The 21,850-nt window shown below is 37.7% G+C and overlaps 1 protein-coding gene across 4 annotated transcripts; it reads right to left on the bottom strand.

The window, feature by feature from the left end:
- Window positions 1-376: 376 nt before the first annotated feature.
- On the bottom strand, window positions 377-17,009 carry MTRF1L (mitochondrial translational release factor 1 like). Of its 4 annotated transcripts, none has more exons than XM_010358185.2 (7): window positions 16,628-17,009; window positions 11,573-11,652; window positions 8,188-8,371; window positions 7,518-7,681; window positions 5,824-5,941; window positions 4,161-4,297; window positions 377-3,076 (listed from the first exon to the last, which is right to left on the bottom strand). In XM_010358185.2, the coding sequence occupies exons 1-7, from the start codon at window positions 16,887-16,889 to the stop codon at window positions 2,876-2,878; spliced, it is 1,146 nt and encodes a 381-aa protein (XP_010356487.1). In that variant the 5' UTR covers window positions 16,890-17,009; the 3' UTR covers window positions 377-2,875. The 4 variants fall into 4 exon arrangements, 3 of the variants coding, with proteins under 3 accessions (XP_010356487.1, XP_010356489.1, XP_010356488.1); XM_010358187.2 differs by having other exon boundaries at window positions 8,188-8,346; window positions 16,628-16,934; XR_747402.2 differs by having other exon boundaries at window positions 2,882-3,076; window positions 4,161-4,395.
- Between the last annotated feature and the right edge of the window lie 4,841 nt (window positions 17,010-21,850).

Genomic DNA, 21,850 nt, shown 5'->3' with positions numbered 1-21,850 from the left:
GAAAAAATGAGTTACTTCTATGTACCAGGATAAGGGAATAATCTGTAGGACAGGGCTTCTTAACCTCAGCACTTTTGGGCCAGATAATTGTTATAGGGTGTTTAGCAGCATCTCTTTTATTCTGTCTTCCAGTTGTGATAACTGTCTCTAAACATTGCCAGATGTCTCCTGGGGGCCAAAGGCCCTCTGGATGAGAACCATGGCTGTAGGCGATGTCTTCTGAAGAAACAGGCACAAAGGAGGCCTTCTACAACATAAAGAACAAAATAAGGGAAAGGGTAAATGCAGTTGCATTGATTAAGATAAATTAATTTGATGTGGCATGGGGGGTGGTGTGTAAAGTGAGCTAATACAAAATGATGCTGGATACAGATCATGGATGTATACACAGTGGAGAGCTGGTTTTATTTGGGAGGCAATGGGAGATTTTACATTGTTGAGCAAAGGAGTGACGAGATCAGTCTTGCTTTTTAGAAAGATTAATTTGGCAGTTACTTATTTGTAACCAGAATTAGACAGCAAATAGGATGCAGGGGAGAAGTCAGGTGACTATTAAGTAGTCTGAGAAGTAATTCTGGACAAGAGCAGTGGTAATGGAACTAAAAAGGATTGCAGGTTTTAGCAATAAATCCAACACGAGGAAGGGGAACTTAAGATGCCATTTTAAATTTGAGAGTGGTAGTACCATTAAAAACTAAGAATTTTGATTAATTAGTGCTTCAGGCCCTTTGAAATTAAGTTGAATTTTGGTTCTTTCTGAGCAATACACCAGATTTCTAGACAAACAAGGTATGTTTTTACACATCTATTTAGTGCCTATTATAGCATGGTGTTAGCTTCCGAAGAGACAAGAATGACAAAAATACAGTCTTACCATTAATGGCATTGTGAGAGGTCTAGCAGTAACTTGTTTATCCTACACCTTGATCCACCCTTTCTCATTTCCTTATTAAGCACACAATACGGAGACCAGAATAAAGCAGTACATTTACTACCTTGTGAAGAATGTTCAGGTGTTCAGGTATGTTATCTTCATTTTGTGCTGCTTTAACAGAATACAGGTGACTGGGTAATTTGTAAAGAACAGAAATGTATTTCTCACAGTGCTGGAGGATGGGAAGTCTAAGATCAAGGAGCTGGCACTTGTTGACTAGGGTTTTCTTGCTGTGTTCTCACATACAGAAGGCAAGCTAGCAGGATGCTCCCTGAAGCCTCTTTTATTAAGGGCCTTCACCCCAGTCCTGAGAGAATCCCTCATGGCCTAGTGATCTCTTAAAGGGCCCACCTCTTAATGCTGTCACATTGGCAACACTTGAATTTGAGGGGACACATTCAAGCCATAGCAAACTGAACATTTCTCCCATGCCAAATAGCACCATGTTCTTTGTCAGAAGGTGTTGGTAGAGGGGCACTGCAGAATAAAGGGGCTTCTCTTGCTTCTAAGATGATATTGTGACAGTTAATTTTATGTGTCAACTTGGCTGGGCCACAGGGTGCCTAGCTACTGGGTCATACTTTTTTTTAAGAGATTTAACTTCTGCTCTGATTTTCCAATTATAAGGTCAAACATTATGCTAGGTGTTTCTGTGAGGGTGTTTTTACATGAGATTGACATTTAAATCAGTGAACTTTGAGTAATGCAGACTGCCCTCCTCAATGTTAGTGGGCTTGATCCAGTCAGGTGGAGGTCTGAAGAGAAAAAATGACTGTCCTCTTCCAAGAACAAGAGAATCCTCCAACAGATACCTTTGGACTGGACCTGCACTATCAGCTTTCCTGGGTCTCCAGCCTCTTGCCTCACACTCCAGCTTTTGGACTTGTTGGACTTAATAATAATCACACAAGCCAATCCTTTTAAGGGAGTTTGTCTGGAGAGTCTTGACAAACACAAACATGTACTGAGAGTTCCTGTCCAAGTTTTGCTCACACCCTGGCAAGAGGCTTCTGGCTTACCAGTAGAGGGTGTGAGGTTCTTTGCTTCTAAGACCTGATCCACCACCTGTACACCAGCTCTGGCTCAAGGCAAGACAGGGAATTTCCCCAACACTGAGGAGGCTATAGCCACTCTCTCTCCATTAGGCCTGACTTCACCATGGGTAAGGGGAGCCCCTTTCAAGGGTATTCTTAACTTGGGTACTCTCAGTCCTAGAACATTGTAGCTCTTTCATCCCTCTTAAAAGCTGATACCATTATCAGTTATTTTTTCATATTAAAATTATCCCTGTTCAAGTTAATGGTATGGTTTCTGTCTCCTGACTAGGTATCAGGATACAGTATTTACTGTCATATTTCTACTACTTTATGTTTAAAGTTTTTCATAATATTTAAACTGAATTTTTGATCATTAAATACTTACATAGAACAGGACAAAGGATGATTTTCCTTTGTCTACTTATTGTAAGGAAGTGTCCAAGATTTACCACTACGTCATGATTACAGGTGGTCACCAACTTATGATGGTTTTAGGATTTTTTTGACTTTATGATGGGTTTACAGGGATGCAGGCCCATTTCAAGCTGAGGAGCTCCTTAGGACTTACGAATCATGCCTCTTTCATACCACAGTAAAGTTGGAAAATTGTTACGTCAAGCTGTCATTAAGTAGGAGGCTGCTGTGTTGCTAACGTTATATGCTTTTTTAACTTATGATGGGTTTACTGGGAATTAACCACAATGTAAATCAAGGACCATCTGTATATTGTATGGTTTTTGCTAATGCATTGAGAGAGATCTGTGTAAATTATGACTTCAAAATACACATATTACCTCCAACTGTGTTAACTCATGTTTTTTAAGAGAATAAGTGTATTTTCACCCTATGTGGATGTGCTGTAGAATTTTTCTAAGCTACGAAAGTCTATAAATAACAAATCAACTTAAACTTTTTGGGAAATAATTTCTACTAAAGATTCATAATTGGCATATTCCTTCAATGACTGTACAAGTTCATCCAGTAGATAATCTCCCTGCATAAAAGTTTCAAGATCATGCTGTGTCTTGCTTATTCTGTGATCTGTGACCCGGTTCTGTGGAAAATTATATGTTCTTATTTTTTCTGATCTTCCTTTACTTCCAATCTGTATATAGAAAAAAAGATGAGATTCAGTTAGATTCAGGGCAATTTAAACCTACAAATTTAACTGATCTGGAGACTTAAGTTCTTGATTTATAACATGAATCGAAATGCGAGAATCAGGTTTTAAACACTTAGAATCCCCAAATGACATGGGAACATGATATAGAAAAAGAACATGTGCTCTAAAATCAGATTAATATCTGAATCCTGCCTCAGCCACTTCAATGTTCTATGACCTCAGGCAACTTAGTTTCCCCATCTGCAAAATACAGTGTCTGCTACACAGTGATGACGGCTATAGAGCCTGGCACATAGTTGCTATTCCTATAGTCGCTGAATATGTATTATCTCTGTGAATTAATGCAGTCATCTTCCGTGATAACAAGGCGGTGAGTTTCCCATATTAAGGAGTTCTTAAAAGGCTCTGTAGTTATAAAATTAAATACTGGCAGGGCGCAGTGGCTCATGCCTGTAATCTCAGCATTTTGGGAGGCTGAAGTGGGTAGATCACCTGAGGTCAGGAGTTCAAGACCAGGCTGCCCAACATGGCGAAACCCCGTCTCTAGTAAAAATACAAAAAATTAGCCGAGTGTGCTGGCGGGCACCTATAATCCCAGCTACTCAGGAGGCTGAGGCAGGAGAATCGCTTGAACCCAGGAAGCAGAGGTTGCAATGAGCCGAGATCGCGCCACTGCGCTCCAGCCTGGGTGACAAGAGGGAAACTCTATTTCAATAACAAACAACAACAACAAAAATTAAACACCAAACAGGAAGAAAGCCAAGTTGAGTTAGATTTCAAACTTCCTTGCATATTACAATTTCAAAGGATTAAAAATGAATGAGGACTCAGTATATATCTTTATTTTTAGTAACTGATTAAAAGTCTGAGAAAAATACCTTTGAATATAGAAAACAGGGCAGAGGTGTAAGATTACTATCAAACAAGGATAGCCCTCACTACCTGAATTGTTTTCAACACAGGTTAAAACAAATATGATATGTAAAAACTGAGTTATTTTTAAAAAAGCTGAATTATATAAAAATATTTCTATCCTTTAAAAGCATTTTTAAAATTCATTTTTTACCTGAATTTTTCTAGCATTCTGTCTTTTATTTGCTTCTTTTTCTAGATGCATGCTGTACAGTTTTGCACGTAACTTTGTCATAGCCAGCTCTCTGTTTTTCAGTTGCGATCTCTCTTGTTGACATTCAGAAACAACACCTGAATAGTGTTACGAGAATTAAAAAGTTTTAATAGAAAAATCTTCTTTACTTATTATCAAGGAATACTCCTTTTCCTCCTCATCCTTTTTCTTCTTCCTTTATGGGGGGGAAAAAACAGGACTCTAATAAAAAAGGGAGAGACTATAGACTTCACTTTTGCAGAGTTTATCAGAAAACTGAAAATTTAAGTTTGAGCAATAGCACAAATAGCACAAAGTATTTCTTTCTTTTTTTTTTTTTTTTTTTTTTTGGTTTGAGATGGAGTCTCACTCTGTCACCCAGGCTGGAGTGCAGTGGTGATATCTTGGCTCACTGCAAGCTCCGCCTCCCGGGTTCAAGCGATTCTCCTGCCTCAGTCTCCCCAGTAGCTGGGACTACAGGCGCCTGCCACCATGCCTGGCTAATTTTTTTTTGTATTTTTAGTAGAGACAGGGTTTCACCATGTTAGCCAGGATCGTCTTGATCTCCTGACCTCGTGATCTGCCCGCCTCAGCCTCCCAAAGTGCTGGGATTACAGGTGTGAGCCACTGTGCCCGGCCTAGCACAAAGTATTTCTAGACTGAAGGCATACATACTAAACAATCAGCATAAATCATTTAATACAGATTGTTTCCCCTCAGCTAGCCACCATGTTTTAAAAGTAACAACTACTTACAGAAACGAAGATAAATAAGAAATCCTATTACTAGAGAAAATCACTTAATTTTTTTAGGCTATCCATTTTTTCCCCCCAATTTCTGTTTTGTATTCTGTATTACCTAAGACATCATCCAGTTTAACATAAGGATATTCCCATAATTAAAAGAACAAAATCGTAACAATCCAGTACTGGCCTCAACCACTATTAGTTAATAGGGATTATGCCCCTTTGAAATCAGTCATAGTAAGAGATTCTTGTTTCCCTTCTAGATAACTGAGATTTGCTATCCACATGCTTTATCACATGTGAATCACTGTGGTAATACTTGTGAAAGACGTTTAGTTCAACCTACAGTGTACTGGAGACTTAAAGATTTGGATGTAGTCCCTTTGCCTAACTATCTAGAATCAGATCCCCTGGAGGTATGTGAATGAAGTTAATGGAAAGAAGCCCCTGCAGTTATATGCAAAACTGTACAATGCTTTCATATCATTTTTTCAAAGGAGGCCATGTTCCCCTCCCCTGCAAAAATGCTCAGAACCAATGATTTAGAGCATTTTCTGATAAAGAACCCATGATAATAACTTCATTGTGAGAATTTTCTTTTTAAGTATAAACCTCAGAACTCCACCTGGAAGGACCATCCACACCTTCTATAAATCATTAATACAGACATTCCCTGAGTTTGGATCCCTCCCTCTTCCTGGCCTTGCAATTATCCCCCAGAGTATCAGGTAAGGATTCTAAGTAAATCAAGTATTTAATAATAATCCTTAGTAGTATACATTTCTCTGGTAACCAAGGATCTATTTCAGTGGAAAATTAGTCAAATTATTCCAAAATTGATTTCTTTGGTGTCATATGTTGAAGGAATAAGTACACACCTGTTGGAAGATGAACTATCCGGACAGCACTGTCTGTGGTATTTACATGCTGCCCCCCAGCTCCACTGGCTCGCTTAGTGTCAATTCTCAAATCTTTTGGATTAATCACGAGATTAATCTATACAGAAGAAAAACTGGTATTTTAAAAGGTTATATGTACCAACTTTATAAAGGCAAGAGCGACCCATTTATAAATACACAACATGAACAGAATTCATATATTTGGGAGGTTTAATTTTAAGACTAGAAACTAGCTAGAAGGATACCAATTTAAAACTGCTTTGCTTTTTGGAAGAGTAAGGAATCGAAATAGTACAGGATTGTACACTTTTGAAAAACAAATCCTTTCTAGTTCTCAGAAACCTGGCTTCTCTTTACCCATTTCTTACCAAAGAAACAGTAGAACTTGATACTATTCTGCCTACTTTTAGAACTGAATGCGTGAGCTAAGGAAAGGTTTTTTCAAATTTTTCTGAGTTTAAAGAGCCTAGCAGCAGGGAAACACACACACACACACACACACACACGCACACACGCACACAATGGTAGCTTCAGAACTGTGGGAAGGGTCTGTTTTATTTCAAACATATTTGGAGGCAAAGATGAACCAAATGGAAATGGGAGTGACCAAGAAATCATGGGTCTCAATTCCTCAACACACTGGGATCTGAGGTCAAGGTAATGCTTTGTCCTGGGAGCCACCATCAAAAGCACTGTTTCATGAACAACTAAGAACCATTCTGTGACATGTCTGCAATGCTGGCGGTAAGAATCCTACCATTCTCTGGGCCTTCCACCTCTATGTTTCCCTGTGTGACTCCCTCTTATGGTTGCTAGAAGAATTAAGATGATACATGGACCTCAGGTGTCTCATCTTTTCCTGAAAACTTCCACCCCAAGATGCTTAAACGTAAGTGACTAGGTTGCTAGGTGTGGCTCCTGCCATTTATTCTACTTCACTCTCTCCCTTAACTGTTTAGTTTCTCATCTACGCTTCACACAAAAATTAGATCTGAAGAAACTATGAAGACCTAAAGAAAGGAACTCCATGAAACCTATTACAGAGTCAATAGCACTTTTTCCCAAAATTAGCATAGGAACCACTGAGAGTTCCTTCTCAAAGCATTCACACTTCATTCTGAAAAACAAGTCAGATATCTCCTATCACTTTTTAGCAGAAAGGAAATGAGGCAAAACAGAACTCCTACACTAAGTTATCTTAAAAATATAGACTGAGAATTTGCTTTGTGAGAGAAAGTATACTCATTATGAACAGTATAACAATATATTTTAATTTTAATGTAACTGGGTTATGAAGCAGCAATTCTGTTAATTACCTTTGTTAAATAGGATTGTTGCTGTTAATACCCCATAAACCAGTCACACAAGGCAGAAGTCATTATAAAGGCAACCAGTCCATATTTAAATAGGTTATTATTTCACCCACAGAGATGATCTCACAGTAACTACTTATTAGGAAAATATTAATGCACAGACAATGCAACATTGTATCATTTACAAATCCTTGATTTTTAACATTATAACATATTTTTTAGACTGAGATAATATACAACTCAAAATACACAAGCTTCGAAGACCAAATAGATACTCAATTCAGTAAACTCTAAATGTTACTCCGGGGGCAAGGCACTGTGCTAGGCCCAGGATTCCAAGGAGAAGGGCTTATGCCTTACCTCAGTAGGCTGGGGTAATATCGCTACAGTCATGGTGCTAGTATGGATGCGGCCTTGCTTTTCTGTCTTTGGCACTCTTTGTACTCTGTGCACACCCCCTTCAAATTTCATGTGCCTATAGGCTTCTGAACCCCTAATGCTGGCAGACGCATGTCTAAGGCCACCTTGAAAATACAGGGAAATAGAATTATTTTTATTATTCCTGCCATTTATAAATAATTGATCATCAATCACATCTACTATGTTGAACTATATTTTTAAACTCATAAAAGGAGATAAAACATGGAGACTGTAAAAATCTTGAGGTATATTTTTAAAGTTATAAAAGGAGATAAACATGGAGACTGTAAAACATTAAAATATTTAGTGTTTTAATATTTATCTTTACTGCTTACAAGTACTAAACAAAACATGTATGAGGCTAATCAATTGACATCAGTAACATATCTAAGACTACTTTTAAAGACTGTTAGCAATTCAATGGTTAGTATTATTGAAAGACTCTCCATGAGATTTTATAGGTCATTTCAAAATTATTGTATTTGCATTCAAATTTATTAGGTAAAGGATGAGCATAAAACTACATAAGCATCCTTACAGATAAGTTCTAAAGCCTAGTCATGGTCTTTCCAAAACACTTTACCCAAAACAAAACGAATAGTTTACTGACCTATTTCACTTGGAAAATATTCCAGGGTTTCAAAATGCCATCTTTTAAATGCGGCATATTGTTGATACATATCAAATATCTCTGAAGTAAACAACATTGCCTCCTGACCTCCAACTCCTGCAGTTACTTCCAGGATCAAATCATTTTCATCTGTTTCTTCTGAGGGAACCAAAAGTAAGATAATCTGTAAATACAAAAATATCACCCCTCCTATAATTAAGATTTAAATTTTACCAAAAAATAAAAAGCTAAATGATTAGATTCAGGAATTTTAAATTTTAACTTAAGTTTCTCCAAGCAAATAATTTAATATTGCTGAGTACTGTTCAACCATCTTGCCAATTAGAACTGTATAATGTGTAACTTCCATAAAGTATTAATGTTACAACTATATTATAAATGCTGTAAGATTCAGCTAAAACTTCAGGCTTGTTTTATTTTCTGTTGGAGTTCTTGTATGCTTTATATCAGTTCTCTCTTCTGTTAATAAGAACTAAGTACTTGCTGTGATTAGGAAATTACACTGTTGTAGAAAGCAAAAGAAGATTCTAGCTCCTTCCTGTTGAAATTTAAGGCCTAGTATGGCAGAAAACCAAAAGCACTCAAAACTGCATTTGTATTATTTTAAGATTTCTTATTATGGAAGATAAACTTGTAATTTTGAAACTAAAAAGGCCCTTAGAGATTATCTGGTCCAATTCTTTAATTTTACATGTAAAGGAAACAGAGGTTAACAGAGATTAAATGACTTGTTTAAGGGCAAAGTGTTAGTTACTGACCAAGCAGGCAAACCTTTGTGCCTAGATCAGTCTTCCCTCCATTACAATAGTATGTTTCTAATCAAGGGGATCTAGAATAAAGACTTCTTAGATTAAGTTAATTAATAAGAAAAGCTACCAACATTTTATTGGTTCTTTAATATATGGCAGGCATTCTAAGCACTGTACATACTTTAATTCTTAAAACAATCTGGGGTAAATATTATTAACAGTTCTACCTTAAGATGTGAAACTAACTTTACAGGGGTTGAATAATCTAGTGACTCAACATTACCCAACTCGAAAGTAAGTAGAAGAGCTAGAATTGAACCTGAATATACCTGAGTACACTGCTCACCCTAGACATTGGTCAGAAGCCATGCTAGTTACTACTTTTCCATCTCTAGCCGATGCCAAGACAACATTATCATTCAAATTTTGAACAAATGGATTTTACTTCTGTTTGTTGATTACTACACATTGAACAGAAACCTTTAATACACATATCCTTCTTATTCACACAAAATTTAATTTAGAAAATGGGTAAAACGCGAGCTACACTACACTTTTCACCTTATAGTGGAATTCTCCCCTTCTAACACAGGTTATAGGAACATTAGTTTTTAGTAAATTTCACATTTGGCTAAAGGGAAGGCAGATTCTCAAAAATAAGTGCCCCCTTTCCTGGGTCCTTCCTTACCTAACACATTCTTTCACTTATCCCCAGAGGTAACTGCTGTCAACCTTTAGTCTCTGCTTTACAGAATTAGCAAAGTGGCTCTAATTTCATATAATTATTCTTCATTAACTCTATATGTTCTGTAATTCTCCTGGATGTATAATCAATGCAGTGTAATCCAATTCTTAAAATCCTGAGGGCTTACTCTAGGTCTGACATTCTAAATAGTGTTAAGAGATGCAAAATAAATATTCCTGGCCCTGAGGCTCACGGTCTACTATCACTGTACCAGGGGACTTCAAGAAGTTGTATTTCAAAGTTATTTTGTAACAAAATAAACTCATGCTAACTTGTTATAAGAAGTTACAGATTCTAGTTTAAGGCACTAAAAAGGGCATATCAGTTCTGCTAAAACTGAAGCAAGAAGAAACATTAAATTGCTGGTGAAGCTTGGGTGGAAGAATGGTGAAATCATTGATGCTTTATGAAAAAGTTTACAGGGACAATGCCCTGAAGAAATCAGCAGTTTACAAATGGAGAACTCGTTTTACGTAGAGACAAGATGATGTTGAAGAAGAAGTCCACAGTGGCAGACCATCCACATCAGTTTGTGAGGAAAAAAATTAATCTTATTTGTGCCCTAATTGAAGAGGACTGATGGTTAACAGCAGAAACAACAGCCACACCAAAAGACATCTCAACTGGTTCAGCTTATAAAATTCTGACAAAAAAATTAAAGGTGAGCAAACTTTCCTCTGGATGGGTGCCAGAACCTTTGCATGCAGATCAGCTGGAGGCAAAAGCAGAGCTTTCAATAGAAATTTTAAACAAATTGGATCAAGATCCTGAAGCATTTCTTTGAATTGTAACCGCAAGTGAAACATGGCTTTACCAGTATGATCCTGGAGACAGAGCATAATCAAAACAATGGCCACCAAGATGTGGAAGGGGTCCAGTCAAAGCGAAAGCAGACTGGCTAGGGGCAAAGGTCATGGCAATAGTCGTTTTGGGGATGCTCAAGGCATCTTCCTTATTGACATTCTGGATGGCCAAAAAACAACAGTATCTGCTTACTAGGAGGGTTTTGAGAAAATCAGCCAGAGTTTTAGCAAAATACCAGGGACAGCTTCACCAGAGTCCTCTCCTACACCAGTGCTCCTGCTCATTCCTCTCATCCAACAGAGGCAATTTTGAGAGTTTCAATGGGAAATCCATAGGCATTCATGTTACAGTCCTTATCTGGCTTCTCCTTTTTTTGTTTCCTAATCTTAAAAAGTTTGTAAAGGGTACCCATTGTTCTTTAGTTAATAATATAAAAAAGACTACATTGACATGGTTAAATTCCCAGGACCCTCAGTTCTTTAGGGATACATTAAATGCTGGTATATCACCTTTTTGCTTACAAAAGTGTCTTGACCTTGATAGTTGGTGGCACTTAATGTCAATACATTAAAGTTTATATATATATATATCTTTTAATTCCAGTTTTCCAAAAACTTTTGAAGTCCTTTCATATAACCTCTTCTGCCCCATGTCTACCTCTAACCTTCTTTAAACAAAAAAAAAAAAAAAAAAGAGGGAAGATACGTCACTATTTCGCTGCCTTTCCAGAAAATACTATCACTGTGACATTTACCTTTCTGTGAGAGCTGTACAGTACTTTTTGTACGATGAAAACCACGTGAAGTTTGTTCTTTAAAAGCCAGTTTATTGATAGTCATAATCATTTCAAAATGTATGCATATATCAAAACATCACATCATACACCTTAAATATATGCAATTTTGGGGGTCAATTTATATCTCAATAAATCTAGAAAATAAATTTTAAAGACCCAATTTATTCTAAACAGTAACAAGCTAGTCACTTCTTTGTTTTTATAAACCTTTAATAAACTTTAATGCCTAAGAATAGCACAAATGCTTTATTCTTTGCAGAAATACCATACCTGATGCTTCAGCTGAGTTATTTCTTTTTGACACAGAGTTATTTCATTCTCTGCAAGTTTCCTTAAATCTTCATTCTCATCTAGGAAAAAAAGGGCAGAAGTTAAGGTTTTCCTTAATTAGTGTTAAATTGCCAGCAGACTTGTAGGAAATAGTTTTATGGTTATTATAGCTGAAGAGAAAACTAAAATGTCTATCTTGTCCTTTCGATAAATGCCATTCAATAAATGCCTTTCAATAAATGTCCTTCCAATCCATTTCACCATTTTAATATATTAGTTTTCATAAGCATGTAAGTATAAATTTTTTTTCTGACAAAAGAAAGTAAAATAAAAATTTCTATAAAAATATAAAGAAGCTAAACTCTTCCATAATTTCATCTCTGTGAAATATGCACTTTAATAAATATGCTTTTAGGCTTCCAACTTAGACTGTACAATAACCAATGAGTGCATTTAGCTAATAAGATGGACAGAAGGGATACAGAAGTTTACATCAGTAAAACTAAAATTCAATTAAAAAGTAGAAAGTTATTTATTCTCTTATAAGCAAATGTTTCATTAGTATTTTAGTATCCACCCAAAAACATTTATTAGACTCTGCCTAATGTACACAGAATGTTTACATGAAGTACTCCTCTCTCTCTCTCTGGCTTTACCCTTGTTGTTGTTTCATCTTTAAATTTTCATTTTTATCTTATAAAACATACTTTCTCATTCCTCTACCCTATAGATGATATGCAGCCTATATAAAGGAGGAGGAAAGGGAAAATTTCTGGCTATTAACAAATTGTTCTCTCTATGGAAAGTTCAAACCCTTACAAAGTATCTGTATGCTTCTCTATTAAGAACCAACCGTGCTGGGAACTGGGATAATACATATGTAAGACCTGCCCTCAAGAAAACATTATAGATAATTTTAGTTTCTTTACATTTTTCTAAAAGAGGAAAACAAAAAATAACCTAAACCACTATGTGATATGGTTTGGCTGTGTCCCCACCCAAATCTCATTTTGATTTGTAGCTCCCACAATTCCCACCTGTTGTGGGAGGTAACTGAATCATGGGGGCAGGTATTTCCCGTGCTGTTCTCGTGATAGTGAGTAAGTCTCACAAGATCTGATGGTTTTATAAAGAAGAGTTCCCCTGCACAAGTTCTCTCTCTTGTCTGCTGCCATGTAAGAAGTGCCTTTTGCCTTCCACCATGATTGTGAGACCTCCCCAGCCACGTGGAACTGTGAGTCTATTAAACCTTTTTTTCTTAAAAATTACCCCCTCTTGGGTATGTCTTTATCAGCAGTGTGAAAACAGACTAATACACTATGTGATTAAATATTAAAACAGTTGCACCTTGAAGGAATCTGTTGATTTTGGAATGGGCAGAAAAAGGAAAGAAAGATTAACTCAAGGAGAGAATTACAACAGCAAAACTGAAATAAGCAAGTACAGGAAGCACTGCTGAAAATTATTTTGGGCCGGGCGCGGTGGCTCAAGCCTGTAATCCCAGCACTTTGGGAGGCCGAGACGGGCGGATCACGAGGTCAGGAGATCGAGACCATCCTGGCTAACATGGCGAAACCCCGTCTCTACTAAAAAAAATACAAAAAACAACCGGGCGTGGTGGCGGGCGCCTGTAGTCCCAGCTACTCGGGAGGCTGAGGCAGGAGAATGGCGTGAACCTGGGAGGCGGAGCTTGCAGTGAGCTGAGATCCGGCCACTGCACTCCAGCCCAGGCGGCAGAGCCAGACTCCGTCTTAAAAAAAAAAGAAAAAGAAAAAGAAAAAAAGAAAATTATTTTGGCACGCATATGGTATGGAAGAAATCTGGTAGAATGGAAAATGTGTTGAGTTAGGAAAAGCAAAAATGAATTCTAGCCCTAGTTTAATCGCTAAGGTACTGTTAGGGCAATAGGCTCAACTTCTCTCAGTTATGACAAGAATGAAATGAAAGTTCTGAGCTGGATGATCTCTAAGGTGCCTTTCAGTTCTGCAAAGATAAGGAGATTGGAACTAGAGTCTAGAAGTAATTTAAAAACTATATTTTATTTAACCCAATATGCTCCAAATATTATTTCAACATGTAATTAACATAAAAATATTACTTTCTATACCAAGTGTTTGAAATCTATATGTATTTTACACTTAAACACCTAAATTCAGACTAGCCACAAATAGATGCTCAACAGTTTTGTGGCAACTGGCTACTATATTGGACAGCGCAGCTCTAAAGGGTTTAGAATGAGGAGTTACTCACAGCCAATGGTAATACACTACTTCTTTAATTTCTCTTGAATATTATAAATCAACATATGTTTACTGGACACCTACCATGTGCCCGCCTTCCCCTTTCCCTACAAAGATGTTTATGGTTTCCCATTCTAAATGGATCCCATTCTTTTCAACCCTTTGAGTAGCTGCTTATTGTCACCCCTCTTTTCCCACCCACATTTCTGGAGATAAAATGCCATTTTTATTACTTTTCTCCTGTTAACTCTAATTTACCTTTTAAGCTGTTACATTGGATTCTATAATCATATCAAGACTATTTTTATTCAAATTACCAATGACAAAATTGCCAAATCAAAAGAGTTATTTCAGTGTGAGCTGAAAAGGTTGAGTTTTACCTTTCTATGTCAGGTACTGAGGAATTTTTTTTTTTTTTTGAGGCAGGGTCGTGCGCTGTCACTCAGGCTGGAGTGCAGTGGCACCATCTTGGCTCACTGCAACCTCCACCTCCCGAGTTCAAGCAATTCTCCCACCTTAGCCTCTCAAGTAGCTGGGACAACAAGCACGCACCAGCATGCCCAGCTAATTCTGCACTGTTTGTAGAGTCAGGGTTTTGCGATGTTGCCCAGGCTGGTCTCGAACTCCTGGGCTCAAGTGATCCACCCACCTGGGCCTCTCAAAGTGCTGGGATTAGAGGCGTGAGCCACCACGCCTGGCAAAGGATCTCTTACTTCTTGAAATTTTCTTTAATTGGCTTCTACAGCTTCATTTATTTATCTACTTCAAGGTCACAAAGCTCTGGCTGTTTTTTTCTTAACCTTTTATAACTTTCTTCTCTGCCTGCTCCTCAAATACTATGTATTTCTGGCCTTTTTAGACTTCTTTCTATCTTAATGAATTTTCCCTGAGTGTTCTCATCTACTTCTAAGGTTTAGTTTACCACGTACTGTATATCTCAAGAGGTCTCTTACGATTATTTGGGCTCAATTTTTCTCCTATGTCAGTAATTTTTTCTCCTAGACTAGTACAGATATCTTTATTGGAATTCCTTTTCACAGGTATTTTTAACTTAATATGGCATTCAGTGCAAAACTCATCTTTTGAAAAAATTTGGTCCAACTTTTATACTTTCGTCTTAATTAACAGTACCACTCGTGTACTGAAGCCAGAAACCTAAGACTTTTCTTAGAATTAACTCTCTCTCCTTCATCCTTCTCAGGACATAAGCCACTAAATCCTAATTGGTTCCTCAGAATGTTTTGTGAGTCAGACCTATTCCTATCACCATTTCTTCTTTGGATCGTTTCAACTGCCTCCTCCCTGGCCTGTCAGTCACCAGGGTTTCTGGAGAATACTCCAATTCATCCTCAACGCATGCCACCATTAACTTTTCTTTACAAAGACGTGACTACTTCTCTGCTTAAAAACATATGCAACTTTCCATGGTCTATAAAAAATAAATTCAAATTTTTTGTCTTGCAAGGTTCTTAACTGTCTTTCTGGCTTCATGTTTCTATGACATTATCATCTCCCACCTATTCTATACTTAGGCCATATTGAGTTTCCCAATTTAGTACCTTTACCTAGGTCGGTCGGTCACCTCTCTGCCTTCAATCTCTTGTACCATCTGACAGACAACCTCCTGCTTACCCTTCGCGATACACTTAAATGCCAGCCTTTGTTTTTGATAACACTCTGGGGTCTATTGCAGATGTTAAACACTAATCTTTATAAAAGCCACTTAATATTTTTACTTCTTACACATCTCCCTTACTAGACTGTAAGCGCCTAAAAGCTATTTCCGTCATTTTTTTAGTAATTAGTGGTGCCTGACTAAACAAACCCTGGAGTACAGTAAGGGATCAATACAAGTTAAACTATTATTATATCCTGTATGGGTGGGCCTTTACACCTCCCCAGTGTTTAACAAGTGCTTGCTCTCCTAGGTCTTTCTTCATACATTTATATCTATTCTTACTTTCAGCTATATTACAGGTAATTAATTATGTCCCTCACTAGACTGCGAATCTCTGTGGAAGCTTGCTACCCAAAGTGGTGCCTGGACCAACAGCTTGGCAGGCCTGGGAGCTTATAGTAATGCAGACACTTAAGCCTCATTCCAGAATCACTTGGGAAACTTGTTAAATGCACGTCTAGGCCGGGCACGGTGGCTCACACCTGTAATCCCAGCACTTTGGGAGGCCGAATCACGAGGTCAGGAGATCGAGACCAGACTGGCTAACACGGTGAAACCCCGTCTCTACTAAAAATACAAAAAATTAGGGCGCCTGTAGTCCCAGCTACTCCGGAGGCTGAGGCAGGAGAATGGTGTGAACCTGGGAGGCGGAGCTTGCAGTGAGCCGAGATCGCGCCACTGCATCCAGTCTGGGCAAGAGAGAGAAACTCCGTCTAAAAATAAAAAAAGAAAAAAGCACGTCTAGGTCTGAGATTCTGAGTCCTAAGTCTGCTATTAACAAGCACTGCCCCGATACTACTGCAGATGGGTCTCCACACCACACTTTGAGAAACACCGCTGTGGAACCCATCACAGGGACAGTGCCTTATTTATCCTTGCTGAGCTAATGATCTCTTGCCCGAATACACAACTAATAAGCATGGAAAGGGGGGCAGAGCACCGTGGCAAAGGAGCACAAGAGAGCCCACAGGGGAGGATAGGATCAGAGAGCACGTAATGATGTCCTTACCTCTGATCCAAAATAAAAACGGCTGCAAGTTAGTAAGAGTTTCGAACTCGGGTAGTGTGGGTAGTGGAAAAGACAAACGAAGAGTCAAGAATGTGCTTTGACGCCGCTCCCCCGGGCCTGGCTCTTACCGTGCAGCAAGGGCTCGGTCTCCCGCAGCTCCTGCTCCTTCTCGTTCAACAGTTTGATCACTGCCACCAACTCCGGCCTCCTGACCTTCAAATGGGCTTCAGACCCCGCCTGGCGCTCGAGGAAGGTCCGCAAGGGCCCGCCCCGGGCGAACAGCTCCTCCAGCGGCGGGCTACTGGAGCTCAGGGGCCGGCGGGCTGGGCCAATGGCCCCGCGGGGCCAGAGGCACCGGGCAGCGCCCCACAGAAGCCAGGACCGCATCATTAGGCCGAGACCGCGGAGCCTGACCGGAGCCGGAAGTTCCGGACAGGCCAGCCCTCGGGACAACACCCGGAACTTGGAGATGGGGTGAGAGCTCACCAAGCCCCGCCCAGCGCACGCGCTGTTTTTTAAAGGATTTTCCGGCAGCCTTGGCAGGAACTTCCTGCCAAGCGTGAGAACGTTGCGAACTTCCTGGAGGCCAAAAGTTGAGGGGGCTGAGCGGAGCGTGATTGGGGCGGGGCGGGCCTGGGAGACCTTGGGAGCCTCTTCTGAAAGCATCTTCGCAAGGACCCTGTTGATGGGTGTCGGGTTGGGCCGGAAAGGGAGAGCAGCAAATTGCCCCTCTGTTTTCTGATAGTGAGGATTTCTTTCCCATGCCCTGAGTCGGGACCTCCAGAGCCGCAGTGGAGGGCAATCGAGGGTCTAGACGCTGCAGGGTGGAGGTCACAGCCACGCAAGTCGTCAAGTCTCCAGTGCACGGCTGGCCCTGAGTCTCCAAGAGCGAGTTTTATTATGGACACGCGTGTGTGTATTCCTCTTCCTTTTTGCTGCTTATGTTTCTCTTGTCCACGGTGGGTCAGGTTCGTGTTAATAAAGACGTGATAAGTGTATTATGAGATAACTACTGAATGAATTTGCACAATAGACATGCGTGCCGTTCATTGCCGTGTCATTTACTTGCTTTCAAAGGACTTTGTTATTCACCTGTCCATTCATTTTCACTTAGTCCCACTTATCGTCAGCTTTTAAAGAAGTGATTACGTGTTACAGTAACAACAGCCCAACAAAGTCTTCAGCTATCTGCCTCCAGGAGTCCAACTCTCGTCCCTTTCCAAAAAACTGGTAGCGGATAGGTGCCAGCAATACCGACATTTATTGGCACAATACTTTGCACTTTTCAAAAGACCTGTTCACAGCTCAACGGAGAAATAGATATGAGGGAATAAACACAAGCAAGACAGTCCTGAGAATGCGAGGGCTAAACGCTCAATCTGGGAATTGCCACTACCTAACTGGTTGGGGCAGCGTCTACTAAGTGGTGTTTCACTGTTGAGAGAGGTGATATATTAGAAGAACGTAACTTCTAATTTATTCATAAAAAATAAAATAGTAAAAAATGGGAACCCTTATCAAGGTTAAAATATCCTTAGATCATCTAATCGAAACTCTTGAGGTTGAGTATAAAATTCTTAGACAACACGTTTGCATTGCCTCTCTCTCTTCATCGTTTAGCACGATATGCAATGCAAATGCAGAGTGAGTGGAAGAATGAAATGACTCTTCAAACAACAGGAAGCAAAAATAATTTTTTGCTACTTAAAAGCTCCAACTAATTACCTCAGTTCATTTCCCTTTGTGTATTCAGGCTACACAACTTTATACAATCGTTCTGCTGTTGAAACCCGTTTTATTTTAATCCTGATCTGAGGATAGAACAGGACTGATCAGGATGTTTTTATCTCTATTAGAACAATTGTTTCCCAAGTCTGAACTTAATTTGATTTGATTTTAACCATGGAAATGGTGAGAATCACTTGAACTCAACATGGTATATCTCTCAGTTGAATTCTCAGAACATAAGTCATTTCAACAATATATTTTATTATTTATAAAAGGTGCAAAATTTTAATTAAAACATTATAGAACAATATAAAGAATCTAGCCAGAATTTATTTTCCCCCAAGTGCATAAGAAATTTAAGTAACACATAGAAGTGTACCTTTTATTCCTATAGTGTTATACCAGTGAGGAAACAGTAACTTTCTAAGGATACATTGTTGAATTCTTTATTAATTCAAAACATTTTAAGAAAGTCAGTGTAATGCATATGCATTTTACAATAACATCCATAGGTTTCTACAATATAGTAAAATGAAAACAGCTGTATTTTGTTTACTTTGAAAACTCAAAGATATCTATAGTTGGAGACTTCTGAATATTTTTACATTATTGTCATGCTCAAATTCTGTTACATGGTGAAAATTCTAGCATTTTCCAGAAGTATATTATTTTACATAGGTAAAATGATAAAATTGATTCTAGGAAGGGGAAATAAAAAACCCAGAAAAACTTAAATTGGAGGAAACATAATCTGGATTATCTATTCAATTTATGAATACCCACCATTATTCCGGCATTGCAAAATAACCAAGTGTGGTGCCTCTTAAGTTGTATTCATGCATTCAAAACTTCTTTATTGTCCACTAATAAATATTGGTGGAGTACAATATATGGATATAGATTAAGTGTGATGAACATGGTAGTAAAAATTTATACACATTCGATATGTAATTTTACAAAACCAAACACATTGAAATTCTTAATATTTAGCAAACATTTAAAAATCATATATAAGAAATGTATTTATGACAAATCGGTTGAAGCCAGCAGGAAATATATCAGGTCTTTTACATTATTTCACTATTCAGTATTCATTGATTAGTGGAGGGCAGTATAGAAATGCAGTAAGCAAAATGTTTAGTTTAAATTGAAATTACCTCTTTGACGATTAGTAAGACTAACATCTTTAATATCCAAAGTATGTGGATGATTATTGTAATTAATTGCACAGATAGTTCAAGGGAAAAATTCACTTTCACCTCTATTAGGTGAATATTCAGGCTAAGACTTTTGGAGTTTTATTTTTTCCACTTCACTGTATTTTCTTTAAAGCATTTATTAGCAATCAGTTAGTGGAACCTAATATTAGTGTTTAGAATTTGTTTAGCTCAGTGTAAATGTCCAGAAAATTTACCTTCAATATAATCTCTTTTAAAATGTATTACTTTACAGTGGAGAAACATAATAGATGCTACCTCAGCTAGGTGATCAAGGTTAACATCAACAGCTAAGAGTAGCCTAAAGTTGAGAAAGTGTCACAGCTAAGAGGAGTCCCAATGATGGCATGTACCTTTGATATCATGTGATAAGCATGGCACTTTACTGTTGTGTTCTTCCAAAAACCAAAAACCTGTGTCTAGTCATGAGAAAAACATCAGACAAATCCCCACAGAGGGACATTCTCCAAAACACAAGTTTATTTCTCAAAACTGTCATCAGAAACAAGGAAAGTTTCAGAAATTGTCACAGCTAAGAGAAGCCTAAGGAAACATGACAACTAAATGTAATGTGGTATCCTGAATTGGATCCTGGGACAGAAAAAGGACATTAGGTTACAAACTAAGGAAATCTGAATAAAGTATGAACTTAATGATCAATATTGGTTTATTAATGCCCATAGATGTATAAGGGACCTCTCTATTTGCAGTTTTTCTATAAATCTAAAACTACTCTAAAATAAAAGGTTTAATGGGCACATTACTATTTTAAATTTTATACATTTTATTTTTTCTTTAGAGTCAGTGTCTCACTTTGTTGCATAGACGGGTCTGGAATTCCTGGGCTCAAGTGATCCTCACACCTTAGTCTCCCAAAGTGCTGGGATTATATGCGTGAGACACCATGTCTGGCCCATTACCACCTTTTAATAAGTTTTACACCATGTCTGGCCCATTACCACCTTTTAATAAGTTTTTATTTTCATTGTAAAATTGTTAAAGAAAATCATACCACCTTAATATTAAAAAGTGTTTTCTAATTGTCAATCTCTTATAACTTAGTCTTAGCCCTATAATTCATTTATATATTTAGCAAGTAACTTGATATTATTTCTGTCCTTGCAAATGTTGTTTTATTTCCTTTGGAAATAAAATTTTCAAATGATTTATCTTATTTAAACTTTAATTTTAACCTATAATTGTATATCTATCTATCTATCTATCTATCTATCTATCTATCTATCTATCAATCAATCATCTATCTATGTCATTGAAAGAAACATTTCTATAGATTTGAGGTGATGGTGAACTGAAAGTAGTGATTTGGGATCACATTACTGAGAAAAGCAATAACATTGATATAGTGTTCCATCTTAAAATATGATTGTATGTTTTAAGGACTAGCTAAATCAGATGTTTAATGCATGTTTTGGAAAAAAATAGGGGAAAGTGCATTAAAATGACATTTAATACAAGTATACAATAACAATTATTGATGTGAAGTACTTTGATAAAATAATATACTTCGATAAAATAATAATGTATGCCACACTTTATTCTTTCCATGTTTGTTTTATTTAATGCTCATAGCAGTCCTGCTAATTACATATTTTATTTGTTATTTGTAGATGAGGAAATGAACTCAGAGAAGATAAATGATTTGACCAAAGTCACATGAGACAGAAATAGAACTTGAAATCAAATTTGTAATTTTAAGTGCCTGATGTTTTTATACTATCCTACCTAAGTGAATCTGTGGACATACATTTCCATTAGTAAGCACTGTATGTGGCATTCTTTTAATATAGCAATAAAAGCTGAATCTTTAGAAAGGACATGTATCCAAGCTTAGGACAGAAACACCATCTGTTTATTATTCTAAAATCTTTATTTCTAACTGTTTAAAAGCTGTAATGCAGTGAGAGCAGCTAGGTGTAAGTCAACAGTTTTAAAATTCGGAAACTTCTGAAACGAGAGGTAACATGAGAAATAATGAGGGAAGAATGAATTTCATGTTGCACATATGACATACTTAAGAATATTATATTTGGTTATTGTCATCAATGCTTAATAGTGTTCCTTTTCCCTACTTATCTTACAGCTTTTATCATAATAAAATCAGTTCCCATACTAGGACCTTCTATCACTTAGGGCAACATTTTGCCTTTTGTACTGTTTTCACTAAAGTCAAAGTCTTGACCAGTCCCTTGAATTCATCGGAAAAAATGTCACTTGGGGCTGGAGAGGACTACACCTATAAGAGTAATAATTTTAAAAATACTTGTAAAGAAATAAAATCTGGGTATTTAGAAATAGTATTGGTCACTGTGCATGGTCTTGTGTTGCAAGGATATTTTAAGCATTGCAGAGAAAATCTGAAGCAAGTTTTGGGTTATCAGTTTTATT

Source organism: Rhinopithecus roxellana, chromosome 4 (assembly GCF_007565055.1).
Source record: "Rhinopithecus roxellana isolate Shanxi Qingling chromosome 4, ASM756505v1, whole genome shotgun sequence".
Lineage (NCBI taxonomy): Eukaryota > Metazoa > Chordata > Mammalia > Primates > Cercopithecidae > Rhinopithecus > Rhinopithecus roxellana.
Note: the sequence above shows the minus strand (reverse complement) of the source record. Positions and strands in the feature narration are given on the sequence as shown.